The sequence below is a fragment of the Phocoena sinus genome, chromosome X (genome assembly GCF_008692025.1).
Source record: "Phocoena sinus isolate mPhoSin1 chromosome X, mPhoSin1.pri, whole genome shotgun sequence".
Classification (NCBI taxonomy): domain Eukaryota; kingdom Metazoa; phylum Chordata; class Mammalia; order Artiodactyla; family Phocoenidae; genus Phocoena; species Phocoena sinus.
In genome coordinates, this window is record NC_045784.1 from 29,029,782 (window position 1) to 29,049,032 (window position 19,251).

The window sequence follows — 19,251 nt, forward strand, 5'->3', positions numbered from 1 at the left end:
TTTTCTTCCCAAATGCTTTCCAGCATTTGTAAGTATTAGAAGACTAAGGATAATGGTGATGAAAAAGGAAGAGAGCCTCTGGCTGATCTGGCTGGGAGTTTCAAATAGCGAAACATCAAAACTCTACTGGAAGTCATGACACCTGCTTTGAGTCCCAGTTCTGCCAGTTACTTGCTGCTTACACAAAACCTTCCCTACATTAAAATTCCTCCTACGTTAAAATGAGCCTAATAAGATCATTCCACAGGTTTATTGCAGTGGTCAAATGATATATGTACTCAAAAGGCTTTTAAAAACTGCAAAGGTTAGATAAAGAAGAGAGGTGCTCCTTTTTTGCTCTGGCAAGATTGAGAGGGATGTGATTCCCTTTTATTCTTATAAAATTATAAGAGTATAGGCAATGTATGGATAACTTTCCAAAGCCTGATTCCTTTACTTTGTGAGTTTCTTAGAGAGCAGAAGACATTATTTGGGGCTCAAAATGTTTATTAAATGAATGTGGGCATCTGTGCCCTAAGCTGTGCAAGGAACACAAAGATCTGCCTTTATAGGCAGAAATATAGGTATGTCCTTATTTGTTTCTTTATTTTTCTTCCACGTTGCTTCCAGCATAAGGGTAGTTTCCCAATGTCTCTAGAAGAAGGATGAGGCTCATGTGCAGTTAACACAAGAGGAAGGGAACAATCTGATACTTCAGGGCACCTTGGAAAAGCCATGTGATACCAGTCTTACTGTTAGCTTACAGGTAATGGAGGCCCTCCTAATATCTGCATCCCAAGGTATTAGACAGTAGCAGCCAGAAAAACACCCCCCCCAAAGATGTTCATGTCCTAATCCCTGGAACATATGAATATGTTACATTATATGGCAATGAAGAATTAAGGCTGCAGATGAAATTAAGTTTGCTGATCAGCTAGGCTTAAGATAGTTTCCTATGTTATCCAGGTAGGCCCTATCTATTCAGGAATCCTTAAAAGTGGAAGAGAGAGGCAGAAGAGAAGGTCAAAGGGATGTGATAAGAAAGATTCAACTTGCTCTTGTTATCTTTGAAGATGTCAGGGGTCATGAGCCAGGGAATGTGGACAGTCTTTAAAAGCTGGAAAAGACAAGGAAATGTAATCTCCCTTAGAGCCTCCAGAAGGAAAGCAGTCCTGCTGACACCTTTTTATAGCCCAGTGAGAACCATGATGAACTCCTAAACCATAATAAATGATAATACAGTTGTGTTGTTTTAAGCCACTAAATTTGTGGTTATTTGTTACAGCCACAAGAAAACTAATATATCAATTCATAATCAGTTAGAAGAATGGCTTCATCCAAGAGATATAGGCTTTTGTCCACATGAACATAAACGATTCAGTGTAGGTTTATTACGTGTCACAATGCAGTTAGCCCCTCACTTTCATTCTCTCTTGAACCCACCCCAATCAGCAACACCTCCAAAAAACACACTCCACTGAAATTGCTCTTATCAAAGCAAATATCAGCTAGAGTGATCATATAACTTATTGGCCAAAATGGGACAGAGAGTGAATAGAGGTGTTTAGAGAGCGAACAGAGGTGCTATTAGTAAATCCACTGTGATAAATGCTATATGTCAAGATTTCCCAGGGGGCTTATCCCACTGACATTTCACTGGTTAAGTTTCAACACTAATGTTACTTGAACTAATCAGCAATACTTAATGCTGTTAAACACTCTTCTCTCCCTGAAACACTTTCTCCTCCTGGCTTCTACAATACCACACACTCCCCCTTTTCATCTCTCCTTTCTAGCAATCCTTTTTATCTCTTTTGCTGATTCCTTCTCATCTCTAAGTCTTAGGTGATCTCATCCAGGTGACTTTTTTTCTTAGGCGATCTCAGCCAGGTCAATGGATTTAAATACTATCTATGCTGTTGATGACTTCCAAATTACTTATCCTCAACTCCGATCTTAGAACCCCAGCTTTATGTATATTCAAGTCTCATAAGCATCTCAAGATTAGTATGTTCAATGTGATACACTGCATTAACAAAATAAAGTTTAAAAATCATATGATCCTCTCAGTAGATGCAGAAAAAGAATTTGACAAAATTCAATATCCACTCTTGATAAAAACTCACCACAAAGTGGGTACAGAAGGAACTTACCTCAACATAATAAAGACCGTATATGACAAGGCCAGAGCTAAATATTTTCTCCCATTCTGTAGGCTGCCTTTTCATTTTATTGATGGTTTCCTTTGCTGTACAGAAGCTTTTTAGTTTGATGTAGTCTCAATTCTTTATTTTTGCTTTTGTTGCCTTTGGCTGTGGTGTCAGATCCAAAACATCACTGGCAAGACCGAAGTCAAGGAGCTTACAGACTATGTTCTATTCTGGCAGTTTTATGGTTCCACGTGTTACATGCAAGTTTTTTATCCATTTTGAGTTGATATTTGTGTGTAGTGTAAGACAGTAGCCTAGTTTCATTCTTTTGCACATTCCTGTCTAGTTTTCCCAGCACCACGTAATGAAGAGACTGTCCTTTCCTCCTTGTATATTCTCAGCTCCTTTGTTGTAAATTAACTGACCATATGTATAAGGGTTTATTTCTGTTAAAATGTCCATATACCCAAAGCAATCAAGAGATTCAATCCAATCCCTAACAAAATTCCAATCACATTTTTCATGAAAATAGAACAAACAATCCACAAAAGACACCAAATAGCCAAAGCAATCTTGAGAAAGAACAAAACTGGAGACATCAAGCTCCCTGATTTCAATTTATATTACAAAACTATAGCAATCAAAATAGCACGGTATTGGCATAAAAAACAGACACATAGATCAATGAAACAGAATAGTGAGCCTAGAAATAAACCCAATCCCTATCAAAATTCCAATCTCATTTTCACAGATATAGAACAAACAATCCTCAAATTTGTATAGAACCACAAAAGACCCAGAACAGCCAAACCTATTTGCAAGTCATATATCTGATAAGGGATTAATATCCAAAATATATAAACAACTCATATAACTCAACAGCAAAAAAACCGAACAATCCATTTAAAAAATGGGTATAGGATCTGAATAGACAGTTTTTCAAAGAAGTCATAGGCAACAGGCACATGAAAAGATGCTCAACATCACTATTCATCAGGAAATGCAAATCAAAAGCACAATGAGATATCACCTCACACCTGTTAGAATGGCTATTATCAAAAAGACAAAAAATAACAAGTGTTGGTGAGGCTATGGAAAAAAGGGAACCCTCGTGCACCATTATTGAGAATTGAAATTGGTGCAGTCAGTATGGAAAAAAGTATGGAGGTTCCTCAAAAAATTAAAAATAGAACTACCATATAATGCAGCAATTCCTCTTCCAGGTATTTAGCCAAAGAAAACAAAATATTACCTCAAAAAAGAGGTTTGCATCACCATGTGCACTGCAGCATTATTCACAATAGCCAAGAAATGGAAACAATCTAAGTGTACATCAATGGATGAATGCATAGAGAAAAATGTGACACACAGACACACTCACATACATACATACACACACAATAGAATATTATTCAGCCATAAAAAAGAATGAAATCTTGCTATTTGCAACAACAAGGAGAGACCCTGTGGGCATTCTGCTAAATGAAATAAGTCAACAAGAGAAATACCATATGATCTCACTGATAAGTGGTATCATAGATACAGAAAACAAATTGGTGGTTGCCAGAGGCAGGGGGTATGGGGTGGGCAAAATGGGTGAAGGGGGTCAAAAGGTACCCACTTCCAGATAAAAACTAAATATGTCATGGGGACGCAATGTACGTAATCTACAGCACAGCAACTATGGTTAATGATACTGTATTGCATATCTGAAAGTTGTTAAGAAGGTAAATTTTAGAAGTTCTCATCCCAAGGAAAAAAAATTCTGTAACTACGTATGGTGATAGAGGTTAACTAGACTTACTATGGTGATCATTTCACAACATATACAAATATAGGATTATGTTGTACACCTGAAATTAATATAATATTATATGTCAGTTATACTTCAACTTTAAAAAAAAAGAAGTTTAAGAGATTAACATGTTCAAAACTGAGCTTCTAACCTTACTCCCAAACCTGCTCCTCCTATAGTCTATTCTATTTTGGTTGGCGGCAACTCCATTCTTCCTATTGTTTAAACAAAAACCTTGCAGTAATCCTTGGTTTCTCGAATTCTTTCATAACTCACACCCACTATGTCATATGGAGCATGATCTTGATGAAATGGTGGCCTCCAATTCTGCTACTAGGTATGCCATCCCAGAGAGCATGAAACAGAAAGGCTCACCAACGAAATTAATATGTTCAAATCCCAACACTTATTAAATCATTTTAAAGCATATGGAGAGAAGCAAGGTGAAACAGATGGAAGGTGTAATGCAATTAGGATAAGGTCAAACAGAAGAACCACCATGCTATTTAAATCTTGGGTTATACAATATCCATACGTTTTGCTGTATCAGCCTTCCCTGTTGATGGTGTGGTAGACAGAACCAGAGGTGAGATTTGAGCAAGACACATTCTTAGGACAGAATGTACCTAAGATGACCACATACACTTGCTCTACTGGAAAGACGCAGGGGCAAGTATAGCTGACCTATAGCTGTAGCTCATCAGTTAGTCTGCTAAACAGTTATAGGATTTATTTGCATTTTTTATGTAGAGCACTTGGGAGGCCATAAGACATACTGAGTATCATTAATCGGTGGCCAATTTAGGAATGATGAAGCTGCCAGCCTAGAGATGATATCATCATACCTTATAATTTGGTCTTTTCATCTCTTTCCATCCATAAACAATATTCTTGTGTATTTCACTATTTATTCCATCTATTTTTAACATGTGTAATAGGTCAAGTTACTATCTAAAGCTGACACACATTTTGACCTCTGCCTATGTCTCACAAGCTATTTGCTCATCAGCTAAATTTAACACATAGGTTTCACTTATATTTCATAAGCTATCATTGAATACTTTATTTACACTCTAAGTTTAATGCCTCTTGGAAGTATCATCTATCATCTTTGTTTTCTTATGACACAGTTAAATATTCTCAAAACATACAGCTAATACATGTTCCATATTGAATTGGCAAACCCTGTAAGTTATCCAAAACATATCCAGAATTCAATTACTATGCATCATTCTCACTGATAGAACCATTATGAAAAACAATATGGACATTTCTCAAAAATTAAAAAATAGAACTACCATATGATCCAGCAATTCCACTTCTCAGTACACATCCAAAGGAAACTGAAAACAGTATCCCAAAGACACATCTGCACTCCCATGTTCATTGTAGCATTATTCACAATAGCCAAAATATGAAAACAAACCTAAATGTTGGCCAACAGATGAATGAATAAAGAAAATGTGGTGTGTGTGTGTATGTGTGTGTGTGTATACACACAAACACATATATACATACAATAAAATACTATTCAGCCTTAAAAAAGAAGGAAATTCTGGCATTTGAGACAACATGGATGAACCTGGAGGACTTCATGCTAAGCGATATAAGCTAGATACAGAAAGACAAATATTGCATGATCTCATTATCTCATTATATGTTGAATCTTTAAAAAAAAAAAAAAAAAGCCAAACTCAAAGAAACAGAGAGTAGAATGGTGGTTCACCAGGAGCTGGAAGGAGGGAGTCATGGGGAGTTATTTTTTTAATGGATACAGAGTTTCCATTTTGCAAGATGAAAAGAATTATGGAGACAGATATTGGTAATGGTTAGACAATTTTATGAATGTACTGAATACCACTGAACTGTACACTTACAAATTGTTAAAACGTTGACATTTACATTATGCGTATTTGACCACAATAAAAAAAAAAATGGGGGGGGGGAAGAAAAATAATCCAAATCCAAGCCTCTGCCATATCCTGCCTGGATTACTGCAATAACATTCTAACTAGTCTCCTTGTTTCCATCCTTATTCCTTTGGTCTATTCTCCACAAAGCAGCCATGTGGAAATAATGTGAGTTTATGTCATTCTTTCAATAGCTTTCTACCTCATTGGTAATAAAAACCTAAGTCTTCACCATTACTTACAAAACCCTATGTCATCTGGTCCACTACTACAGCTCAGATACCATCTCCTAGCACTGTGCCCCTAACTTGTACCTTTCCTTGAATAGTCCAAATAAATATCCCCACAACTCAGGGCTTTTGTACTATCTGTGTTTCTTCCTCATGGGTTTATCTTCCCAAAGGTACCCATACCTCTTCCAAAGGTACCCATACCTCTTTCCAGTCTTTACTCAATATTTACTTTGTTAATGAATCCTTCTCTGACCACCCAAACTGATATTTTAACTTTTCTCCACCATGTACTACATATTCCACCTTCCTCTTTTATTTTTTTTCTTTTTAGCATTTACTATTGTACTTACTACTAAATTTTACTTTACTTAATGCATGCTATTTTCATATTATTTGAAATGTTATTTTACTTATTTATACTTGTTCATACTATGACTCTCCCATGAACACATGTCCTCAATTAAGGCAGGAATTATTTTGTGTATTTGTTTACTAATGTGTCTTTTGATCCTATAATAATACCTGGCACATAGTAGGTGATTAATAAATAAGTATAAAATGATTACATAAATTAATATCACTCCATGTGTGAGAATCATAGTAGAGAAAATTCAGTGGTAGTTAGTATAATTAACATGGGCTTGGAGTCAGATAAATCTGAACTTAAATTCAGGCTCTGCCACTTATTGGTTAGGCCTTGAAATTTCGATTAAATTGGCCAATTTGAAAAGGAGATATAAGTCATTCTAGGCTGAGAGAACCATAAAAGCTAAGAAAAGAAATTGCTTGGCACTTGTGCAGGAGAGAAAGTGACTTAATTTGGTTGGAATAAAGAAAACATAAAATAGATTAGTGTGAAATAAGCATGAAAATATAAATTGTTAATAGATCATGGAGCTTACTGATGAAATTTGGGAGAGTGGAGTTATTATAAAGGCCAAAGGAAGTGAAGAAAGTTTTGTGAATTATGTTATTAAAGCTGTTAATAAGAAAATCTAATATGATTTAGAGGGGATTAAGCTAAAAAGAGCGATATTGATTGCAAAGCTATTTCTGTAATCTAGAAGACATGTAGTGAGAGTCTGAATCAGAGGGTATTTATGAATACTGAGGGAACATAACTTAATGGAGAAATGCTGTGAAGAAAGAATTGACAATATATATTTCATTACTGAATAGCAGATCACTACAGAGGCAAAAGAGTATGTCACGTATTTAAATCTCAAAAACTGTTGAAAAACATCCCCATTTACATAACAAAAAGGACAACAAACAGGTTTGTGAGCAATGAAACGAGGTTCACTTCAGGATGTAGGAGGTTTGAGAAATCAGTGGACATCAAGGTATAGATACATAGGAAAGAGTTGAAAATGAGGCTGTAACTCAAGAGAGATTGGAAGTGGTGAAAACATAAATACAATGATCATGGGCATACACCTTCAAGTCAAGAGATTAAATCATATAGACAACAGAGAGCGTATACAAAAAGGAAGGTCAAAGGAAGGATCTCACATGAGACTCCTATGCTAAGGGAGTTGGAAGAGGAGGAAGAGCCAGATAATGAAAGAGACACAAGACAGTTAGAGGTGGAGAAGGAGCTAGTAAGTCTAGAGGCTACAGGAGAAGTACTTCAGTGACGGTACAAAGCCTGAGAGGTGATGAAAGACATTGGATTTGGCGACCAAGTATAATTATTTGCTGAATAAACAAATGTATAAAGCATAGACTACAAAAAATGGTCAGTGAAAGAAAATATCACATAATAGTACATTAACAAAATAAAACGGAGTGGTATGTTTGGACAGAGGAGGTGTGCCTACAGGAATTTTGGCTAGGATGAGGTGCCAGGAGAAAGAGAGAAATGGAAAGTGAAAAAGATACTGGGGATGTTTGATATTAGATTAGGAGTAGAATGAGAGGCATGATCCAAGTCATAAAAATAGGAATTCAGTGTAACTATAAAAAGGACGTCCTCCATTGAAGAATGGGTGGTAGTTAAGTGATACAATGAAGGAAAAGTTAGGGTTCACACCAGAGAGTATTGCTTCTTGGTAAATTATGAGAAAAACTGATTTATAGGCAGAGATCCTGAGATAGGTCAGATCACTTCACCTCAACACGTTCACAAACTGCAATGACTATAAATCAGATTTTCTAAGTTGGGACAGATGGGGATACTTAATGTTTCTAAGATACTGGGAACTTTTACAATAATTTAGGCATTTTATGTTTCCCATAGGGAACAGTCACCCACATGGCTCTCTCTTCTGTTATGGAAAACTGCACCCTTACTTATAGACCACCAAGTAAACACTTGAATGAAACCTTCTAATGGAACCCAATCTGGCCGATCATTAGAAGTGGATCAGATATAACCTGTAGGGGGCAGTACAGGCTCAGCCCCTCTGAGAAACTCTTTAGAAAAAATTTTCTCAGTAAATAGTTAAGACACAAATTTATCAGACCTAACTATGTGTAACACCATCTTCTGATGTGCTTCCTTTAGAAACAGGCAGGATATATCATTCCTCACCAACTGTGATTCATGTTTCTTCTTTTCTAAAGGGTAACAATAGGTTTATTTCAATGGCTTATGTTAAGTTAAAACAGATATGTGAACTGCTCAATATTTTATGATATATTACATATTTTGTAATATTTAGACAAAGGGAGAGTGACCAAATACAGTCTAGCAAAATTAAGTCCATTTATAATTACTTCATTAAGGAATCATACCTGAACAATGCCTTAATGAGATGGTAATGAGGTAAAAACGTGCTGCCAGAATAGGCACTGGAGAAAACCTTCTGGAAAAGGCAGCTCAATAAAGTGAAAATAAGGAGGAAAAATACTCCTCTCTTTGTCTTGGCTAAGACTTCTTTATTTTAGGAGGTACAACACCTATTAAGTCTTGGAAGTTTCAATTGGAGGATGGTGATTTAAAAAAAAAAAAAAAAAAAAGCCTAAAGAGTAAGGGAGAGTCAGGAGGGTGGGAGGGAGAAGGAGGAGGAGCAACGAAAGGGTGGGTACGCTTAAACTTAAAATGGAGATAAAAAATAGTACCTCCCACCTCTAAGAGTCATTATAAGGATTTTATTAGTTCATATAATGTATACACATAGCAGTCAGTAATGTGTGGCAGAATTCTTTTTATTTACTGATAATGAAGAAACTGATTAGGTTTTTTGTTCAAGACTATACAACTTTGTGAAAATATGGATGGGAATTTAATTGAAGATGAGGCTGAGTCACATAATCATAATCATTCTCACTCATCTCCTTTGTTCAACTTTGCAAGAAAACTAGCCAAGGATAAAGGGCATAACTATGCCCTGAAATACATTCCCCTGGGGGAAGCTTTCAGTGTTAAAATTTTTCACGCATCAATTAACTGTGCCAAATAAATCATGAATTAAATACAACCACTATCTTAAAAAAAAATCGATGAGTCTCCAAAAATGTGTACTTTTCTCCAATGGGATCAAGACGATAACTTCTAAATTCCCATTCACTGTGTAGCATTGAGAAAAGTCACTTCCGCAAGAACTCTTCAAATTGCTCTTCTAAACAAAATAAATGAGATTTTCTTTTAAAAGGAAATTTTAGCAAATCCAGCAATTCCAGCACATGTCATTCCCATGCTCTAACATATACAAGGCTATAATTTCTTGTATTTTTAGGTTTTCTACAACACTGCAATAATGATGGAAAATGCTACTGAGAAGATTCATTATGTGGAAAATACTGAACGGTGCATAGAATCTGACCTGGTTTGAGTGTGACTTTCTTGTATAAATACTACAGAGCCTGCTATCAAGTTTAAGTTAGCAAAATTAAAATCTACCATATGAAGAAGCTTACAGTTATATTTTTCTTAAATAGAATATAAATGCATACTTATACAGTGAAAATATAATAAGGGCAATATATAGAGTATATATTTCCTTTAGGTATCAGATATCTAGAAAATCTCCCCAAGTAATGTGACTAGTAAATTTCATCCATTTTCCCATTCTTTTAAATGACCTCTCTTTAATGAGCTTTGTGTTTGGGTTGGTAGCCTTTATAAAAACTAATCTTACAGGTAATTATATAATGAAAGTACAAATCACTATTGTAAGAATCCCCATTCATGAAGAATCAACATACGTTAAACCTAGAGAGGTCTCAATAACAAAACAGCATCATGTGCAGTATCTAATACAACTGAGAACAATTAAACGGCTCCTGATGGCGGAGAAAAAAAAGGCACTGCAAATTCAAACAAACAAAAACCATGTTAGGTTATCTTGGGTGAAGAAGTTCTTTGGTTTGGAGAACAGAGAGTAAATGTTGACAGACCTGTGAAGGAAATGGGCTCCGTGTGGGGTCAGAGGTGGTGACATAAGCAGCCTGTGTATAGGCATAGCTCTTGAACCGAGGCTTAGGAGAGGAAGGAGTTCGTTCATAGCCCTGTGCTAGACTGACTGTGATCTGCAGAAGGGTTCGGGGGAGGGGGACAGAGAGGAGGAGGAGACATGGTAAGTAACCCTGGAAGGACTGCTTTCCAACACACTAGAAAAAACAAATGTTAAATGGTAACAGTGAGATGAAAAATTTAATCCTAAATATATATAAGTGATATTAGAAACTGGTACACTCCAAGAATTGTGATGCTCAATGTCATGTTGGAGAACAGGTAGTCAGGGAAGAGAGGAGGATGGGATTTAACCATAAAGATTCCATCCTGACACACCTCCAGCACTAATATGGGATGCTGCTCTTCAAACTGGCAAAAACAAGCAACCCAAAGCAATCTTCTCTGAACTCAAAGTAAACAAAACCAGAATTCATCATGTCAATATCTTGGAAAGGACTGAAGCTTTCATAAGCTAAATATAGAATTAGCTCAGTAGAGTGAGAAAATTAGGCCTGAGAGCTTTCCATGCCTTCAGCAGAAATTTTGCTAAAGGCTTTTTCATCATTGTTTGTGTCAAAGAAAGTTAAGAAAAAAACCACCCTAAATATACACCGTTGGGAAGAAGAACTAGCAATGTAACAGAAGAATCCCAGTGGACTCTGTACAATATCATAAAAGTCTTTATCATATGTATTCTCTATTTAATTTTTATTTAAACTATTTTAAACTAATTTTATCTTATCAAAAATATTACCTTGAGTATGCAAAATTTGTTACTACAACAGCAAGCTGCCACTAAAAATAAGAAAACATTATTAAACAGAGTACTTGCCTCTGCTCTTGGTCTAGTTCTTCGCTCTTTGCTCTAGTTGATGGAAAGTTTAATGTGTATATGAGTCTATCTTTTATTTTATTTCACTTTACACAATGGAAATGCAATGTATTCTGTGTCCCATATTCCTATAACATGGTGCATATCAATAGCAGAGTATTTTAAAAATGTGCCTTGAAAACAACATTATTGTCCATTGTATCAGATGAAATTTAGGTTTAGAGTCCTCTCCCTCTCTCTCTCCAAATAGACACACAGACACACACAAACCTATATATACATATATTTTTGTACGTGTGTGTGTATATACATATATATATACTATGCTTTATATATACATATATGTGTATCCATCCATAGACAATATAGATATGTGTGTATGATATCTAAAAATCCATATAAAACAGAAAACATCATTGATATTAGCTATTCTTTCGATCTTTTACCTGTTGAGAATAGTGCATTTGATGATGTAACTGAAAATGTTCTTCTCTAGTAACTTTTGATGGCCTTGGCAACATCTCCACCTCCTGGATGGCTTCAATGCTCACTTGTTGAGGCAAAACTTGGAAGAGTGATGTGACGTACATTAAGATGGACTTCTTATCTGGATAAGTGGTGGCAACATCTGTAAGCACATTAACACCACACATCAATTTTTGGTTTCTATATGTGAGTGTCTAAAAGGGGAATGAACAAATCAATGTTACAGGAAGAAGACAGATTAATGAGCACTCGACTGCCCATGAATGTCCTCCAGAGACTAATTAGAACATGATAATCAGGCCTAAAATGTCCTTCCAATTTGGCAGACCAATGAGATGAGCACTAAAGTTAATTTCTTTTCCTTGTTCACATAAAAACTTCATTCGGCAATACTTTTTCCTAAGTCAAATTGCCAAACTAGCCCATCTAAGAGAGTGGTTTTCATTAGATAAGAAACAAAAATAAAAGATTGCATCTTCCTTTCCATGGAAAGTTATAATAGCATGTCAATTAAAATGGTGCACTGGTAATTAAACAATTACACCAAAGAGCTTAATGCCCTGGCTTCCAGTAAAGAAAGCTTGCACTTCCTAATCAAATTTTTGCTGGTGATTAAGCATGTAAAGAGCAAAATAATGTCTCTGTGTTGAAACGAACTGTGTATTTCTACAATCAAAATAAAATAAAACAACTATATACCATAAGAATAATGATTTGTAATATTCCTTAACTACATTAAAAATATTTCTTTACATTATGGTGCATCTGTTAAAGTCAGATGTCGCTTTCCTTCTTAGACGTTAGAGATAAATTTAAAAGTCCTTCACATAAAGTTGATCTGACATTATGTCCTTTGCCACATCTAGGGAATGAAAGAAATCCAGCATTTAAAGTCAATAATAATTTGTAATAACACATATAATAAGTGGCAGCTCCTTCAAAAGCTTCTTTTGCTACTTGGCATCACAATTTACCCACTGTGCTCATTCCAGGGAACCAAATGCAAAAACAATCCTTTATGTGAAGAGTACCATTAAACCCAGAAGTGTTAAACATAAATCCTGGCAGAAGGCCAAGACAACTTAGCAGCAATGTGCCAGGCATTTTTCTTGCCATAAATTTATCCTAGCTCAGCTAGCATTAAAAGATCTGTTTTACATTAAATATGTATATTTTGGTCAGGTGTTCTGTTTATAAGTTAAAAAGACAAGAGTCAAATTTCAAGTTCACAAGCATAAAAGGAGGTTGAACAGGTCACTTAACTCCATTCCTTCGCAAGTCACAGGAACATGATTAATCAGAACAATTAATTTTAAAGCATTTTTAAGAAGAGTTACAGAGAAGCAAAAAGTTAGCTAATGTTCCTTGGTCTGCTTCTATCCATGGTATAATACAGTCCTTCTTAATTTTTAATGTGCATATGAATCACCTGGGGATCTTTTTAAAATCAGAATCGGATTCAGTAGGTCTGGGTGGAGCGTGAGGCTCTGCATTTCCAGCAAGCTCCCAGGTGACACTGAAGCTGCTGACTTGAAGACCATACTTTGAGTAACAAGGGTCGAAAAAAATGACACACAAGCACGCTCTTATATTACCTTCTGCTTCACTGTTTTGCTTACTTGTTTTCAAAAGATACTTACTGGACACTTAAATGCATAAGACTTAAAGGTATAAAGTTATTGATATATATAATACATATTCTCTGTTCCCTATTATAATTTAATTATTAGCCAACAGATGGCGAAGATAATTTTTTGCAAATATTTTTTAGGAAAGAACTAAAGAATACCTTTTGTATAAGTACTGCCTTTCTAAAAAAAAAATTCTTACTAACTTAGCTTTGAAATTCTAAAATCTACCTTTCATTTGATAATTGTTTTTCAAGTGCTCATTGTATGGCAGATACTATATACTTCTTCACAATGTTTTTGAAACTCTAGAATGTTTTCTTCCTTCTCACTAGTAACTAGTCAGTTTTATCTGTAATGAGCAAAATTTAGAATTGTTTATTTTTTAGTGCATTAAATAAAACCATGCTGTGACAAAGGCACTGAATTTTAAAAGGTTGTCTGTGTAAATAAAAAGTTCTATGACTATTTACTGCTATATTAGACATGTGCATATGTATGTCTGGCCTCAAATGCAAACCATGATCAAAATAAATAAAGGTAAAAATAGATCTAGCATTATTTCTATTGCCCCAAGCAAATGTCAAAACTTGTAGCATATTTTATCCACATAAAACACCTTTTGGATGAACGTGAATATTCATAAATATCAATCACTACAATCACTATTGGATCAAACCATTGATATTTTTGCCCCAATCTATTACCATCCCACCTCAGAAGCTGTACACGATTCAGCTGTACCAGTAGGTAGAATCCAGTATTTCTTTTTGTTTTTACCAAAAGGAATTTAGATATTCTAAAATATGTTGAATTCCTTCCAAATATATTTACTAAAGACCTATTAAATTTTAAATATTTTTAATAGATTATCCAGGAGATTAACAAGATAGAGAATCCATGGATTCTGCTTACAGTGTGGAATAATAAAATAAATAAGAAGAACAAAATAATTGCACTGCTAAAGAGAATTTAAAATGTGTTCCTCTAATTGGCACAGCCAGTGCTTTAATATGTTCAGAAAAAGGAAGAAAGCATACATTACTGGAGGATCAGAAAATTCTTTATGAATTTTCATAAAGAAAACTGAAATAAATTTGTACAGGGTTTCATTAGGGGAAAACCTAATGAAATGGAGAAAGGTATTCTAGGCAGTAGAAAAGCATCAGTAAAAGTGCAGAGGTAGGGACAGATTAGACATATTCTGGGAAGAGCGCCTTTGGGTGTCTTAGCCACAGAGTTGAGAATAGTGATTAACAGGAAAAAATGAGAAGCTTGTATGTGGAACACTAAGGGATCATCAACAGCAAAGTAGTCAATTTGGCCTTAGTTCAATAGGTTGGAGAGTAACTAACTACTTTTGATCAAGACTGTGACACCATTAAAATTCTTGTAAAGTAAAACCATTAATCGCAGAATGGAATGAAGGAGAAAAACACTAGAGGCAAGTAAGAGGCTGGAACACAATCCAGATAGGAGGTGTCAGAGAACTAAAATAGGCTATGTAATGAAAACAAGGGGATGCATAATAGAAATTCTAAGACATCCCCAAAATAACTTCATTCAATTTCAGATCATTTATTCCACAGTCTTTGCGAATGCCTATATACAAAATCCTGCCCTAAGTCCTGGGGGTACAAAGATTAATAAACTGAAAATGAAATGGAAGAAGGAGGATTGAAGGAGAAAACTGCTTGTTCTGTAGCCATGGTAACAAGTAGCCACCAACACAAGTTTCAATCGCATTTAATCAATTAGCAATTACCTGCCTACATGGTCTTGATCATGCTTCTGCAAGCTAACCAACATCAACCCGTCCCTTCTGAAACTCTGCCAATCTGAAGTGGACTTGCTCCAATGAACAAAATTCTGAATGCAAACCAATTAACAGTGGTCTCACCTGAGTAACCAACCATGCTTCTAAAGGTGACATCAACCTACTCCCAGTCTGAATGTTCATAAATCTCTTGACCCCTGGGTTTACCCACCAAACCTAAGAATTTAAGGAAGGTGAGAATGATGGGATGTGATTTCCTTTTTTTTTATTATTATAAGACATTAAAATACACAAATTTAAAAAAGTGGGTGAACCCCCAAAATAAGAACTTAAAATTATATAAAAGTTATCTTTGCACTATAAACCCTATTATATAATGGGTTGATTGCCACAAAAGGTTAAATTAATAATTTCTAATCCAATCTTTGAAACCAGTTCAGGATGGAAATTTTGACAACTCATAATACCCCCAGAAAATGTTATTTTATGAACAATAACACTGATTCTGATGAGTGTTTCTATAGTCACCAGAATTTTAATATTGAGGGCTATAATGGAACAAATAAACCATTTAGGGAAATTGCATATTTTTCAAAGAAACTGAAGGCCACAGCGGTTTGATGGCAAGTTCAAAAGCTAGTTCAAGTCAGAATTGGAACCCAGTCAGTGCATCATACTTCTCAGTACCTTACCTTCACTTTTTCAGAGAAGGGCTATCTTAGCGCATTTGAAAACCAAGTATCTCAAAGTCATTATCTAAATGATGACCCTGTGATCTATGTGGTTCCATTACCAAACATCACCTACACTCTCCATAGTAGTAGTGATTTCTATTTCTAATAAGTGAGGTATAACAAGAGTAAATACACATAAAAATGCAATTTCAGCAGTAATCGAAGAAATGCAAATTAAATAAAGATGGAAGTGTTTAATTATACTCCATTGCCTATCAAATTATCAAAGAATGACAAAAGGATAACAACTAATGTTGCAGAAATGTCAGCAATTTGGCCAAACTCCTACATTGCTGGAAGAGTATCAGTTGGTTCCAACGTTACGAAAAATATTTTGGCTATATCTAAAAACAATCATATTCAATGACCCAGTAATTTTCCTTCTAGGAATCCACCACAAGGAAATAATCAGAAATTTAAAAGAAGATTTATATAAACAATGTGAATTTTAAGCCCTCTTTACAATTATAAAATAAATATTTATCACACAAAAAAGAAAAAAAATTCAGACCATTCCAAATTGCTTGACATAAAACTAAAATTAGAAATGATCAAATATATAATTGTATGGAGACATACTGGGCCCTGAACCAAGATGGCAGAGCAGAAGGACGTGCTCTCACTCCCTCTTGCGAGAACACCAGAATCACAACTACCTGCTGGACAATGATCGACAGGAAGACACTGGAACTCACCAGAAAAGATGCCCCACATCCAAAGAGAAAGGAGTAGCCACAATGAGATGGTAGGAGGGGCGCAATCACAGTAAAATCAAATCCCATAACTGGTGGGTGGGTGACTCAAAGACTGGCGAACACTTATACCACAGAAGCTCACCCACTGGAGTGAAGGTTCTGAGCCCCATGTCAGGTTTCCCACACTGGGGGTCTGGCAACGGGAGGAGGAATTCCTAGAGAATCAGACTTTGAAGGTTAGTGGGATTTGACTGCAGGACTTCAAGAGGACTCGGGGAAACAGACTCCACTCTTGGAGGGCAGACACAAAGTAGTGTGTGAATCGGGACCCAGGGAAAGGAGCAGTGAAGCCAGGGGAGACTGAACCAGACCTACCTGCTAGTGTTGGAGGGTCTCCTAGAGAGGCAGGGGGTGGCTGTGGCTCACCGTGAGGACAAGGACACTGGCAGGAGAAGTTCTGGGAAGTACTCCTTGGCATGAGCCCTCCCAGAGTCTGCCATTAGCCCCACCAAACAGCCCAGGTAGGCTCCAGTGTTGGGTTGCCTAAGGCCAAACAACCAAAAGGGAGGGAACCCAGCCCCACCCATCAGCAGTCAAGTGGATTAAAGTTTTACTGACCTCTGCCCACCAGAGAAACAGTCACCTATACCCACCACCAGTCCCTCCCATCAGGAAACTTGCACAAGCCTCTTAGATACCCTCATCCACCAGAAGGCACACATCAGAAGCAAAAAGAACTACAATCCTGCAGCCTGTGGAACAAAAACCATATTCACAGAAAGATAGACAAGATGAAAAGGCAGAGGGCTATGTACCAGATGAAGGAACAAGATAAAACCCCAGAAAAACATCTAAATGAAGTGGAGATAGGCAACTTTCCAGAAAAAAGAATTCGGAAAAATGATAGTGAAGATGATCCACGACCTAGGCAAAAGAATGGAGGCAAAGATTGAGAAGATGCAAGAAATGTTTAACAAAGACCTAGAAGAATTAAAGAACAAACAAACACAGATGAACAATACAATAACTGAACTGAAAAATACACTAGAAGGAATCAATAGCAGAAAAATGAGGCAGAAGAACGGATAAGTGATCTAGAAGACAGAATGGTGGAATTCACTGCTGCAGAACAGAATAAAGAAAAAAGAATAAAAAGAAATGAAGACAGCCTAAGAGACCTCTGGGCAACATTAAACGCAACAACATTTGCATTATAGGGGTCCCAGAAGGAGAAAAGAGAGAGAAAGGACCAGGGAAAATATATGAAGGGATTATACTCGAAAACTTCCCTAACATGGGAAAGGAAATAGCCACCCAAGACCAGGAAGTGCAGAGAGTCCCATACATGATAAACCCAAGGAGAAACACGCTGAGACACACAGTAATCAAACTGGCAAAAAGTAAAGACAAAGAAAAATTACTGAAAGAAGCGAGGGAAAAATGACAAATAACACAGAACACCCATAAGGATAACAGCTTATTTCTCATCAGAAACTCTACAAGCCAGAAGGGAGTGGCATGATACACTTAAAGTGATGAAAGGGAAGATCCTACAACCAAGATTGCTCTACCTGGCAATGATCTCATTCAGATTTGATGGAGAAATCAAAAGCTTTACAGACAAGCAAAACCTAACAGAATTCAGCACCACCAAACCAGGACTACAACAAATGCTAAATGAATGTCTCTAAGTGGGAAACACAAGAAAAGAAAAGGACCTACAAAAATAAACCCAAGATACTTAAGAAAATGGTCATAGGAATATACATATCGATAATTACCTTAAACGTGAATGCATTAAATGCTCCTACCAAAAGACACAGGTTTGCTGAATGGATACAAAAACAAGACCCATATATATGCTGTCTACAAGAGACCCACTTCAGACCTATGGACACATACAGACTGAAAGTGAGGGGATGGAAAAAGATATTCCATGCAAATGGAAATCAAAAGAAAGCTGGAGTAGCAGTACTCGTATCAGATAAAATAGACGTTAAAATAAAGAATGTTACAAGAGACAAGGAATGACACTACATAATGATCAAGGGATCAATCCAAGAAGAAGATATAACAATTATAAATATATATGCACCTAACATAGGAGCACCTTAATACATAAGGCATCTGCAAACAGGTAAAAAAGAGGAAATCGACAGTAACACAATAATAGTGGGGGACTTTAACACGTCACGTTACAGCAATGGACAGATCATCCAAAATGAACATAAATAAGGAAACAGAACCTTTAAATGACACAATAGACTGGATAGATTTAATTGATATTTATAGGACATTCCAACCAAAAACCTCAGATAACACTTTCTTCTCAAGTGCGTAGGGAACATTCTCCAGGATACATCACATATTGGGTCACACACCAAGCCTGAGTAAATTTAAGAAAACTGAAATCATACCAAGCATCTTTTCTGACCACAAGGCTATGAGATTCGAAATCAATTACAGGGAAAAAAATAAATAAAACATACAAACACTTGGAGGCTAAACAATATGTTACAAAATAAACAAGAGATCACCGAAGAAATCAAAGAGGAAATCAAAAAATACCTAGAGACAAATGACAAGGAAAACATGACGTTCCAAAACCTATGGGATGCAGCAAAAGCAGTTCG

At 36.1% G+C, this 19,251-nt stretch overlaps 1 protein-coding gene across 1 annotated transcript in view; it reads right to left on the reverse strand.

Annotated features, from left to right (window-relative positions):
* The window catches only part of DMD (dystrophin), a 2,099,690-nt gene that overhangs the window by 1,570,640 nt on the left and 509,799 nt on the right, over positions 1 to 19,251 (reverse strand). The window contains exons 8-9 of the mRNA XM_032618871.1: positions 11,745 to 11,926; positions 10,409 to 10,540 (exon numbers count right to left, since the gene is read on the reverse strand). Of these exons, the coding sequence (XP_032474762.1) occupies positions 10,409 to 10,540; positions 11,745 to 11,926 (314 nt within the window). The remainder of the gene's footprint in view (positions 1 to 10,408; positions 10,541 to 11,744; positions 11,927 to 19,251) is intronic.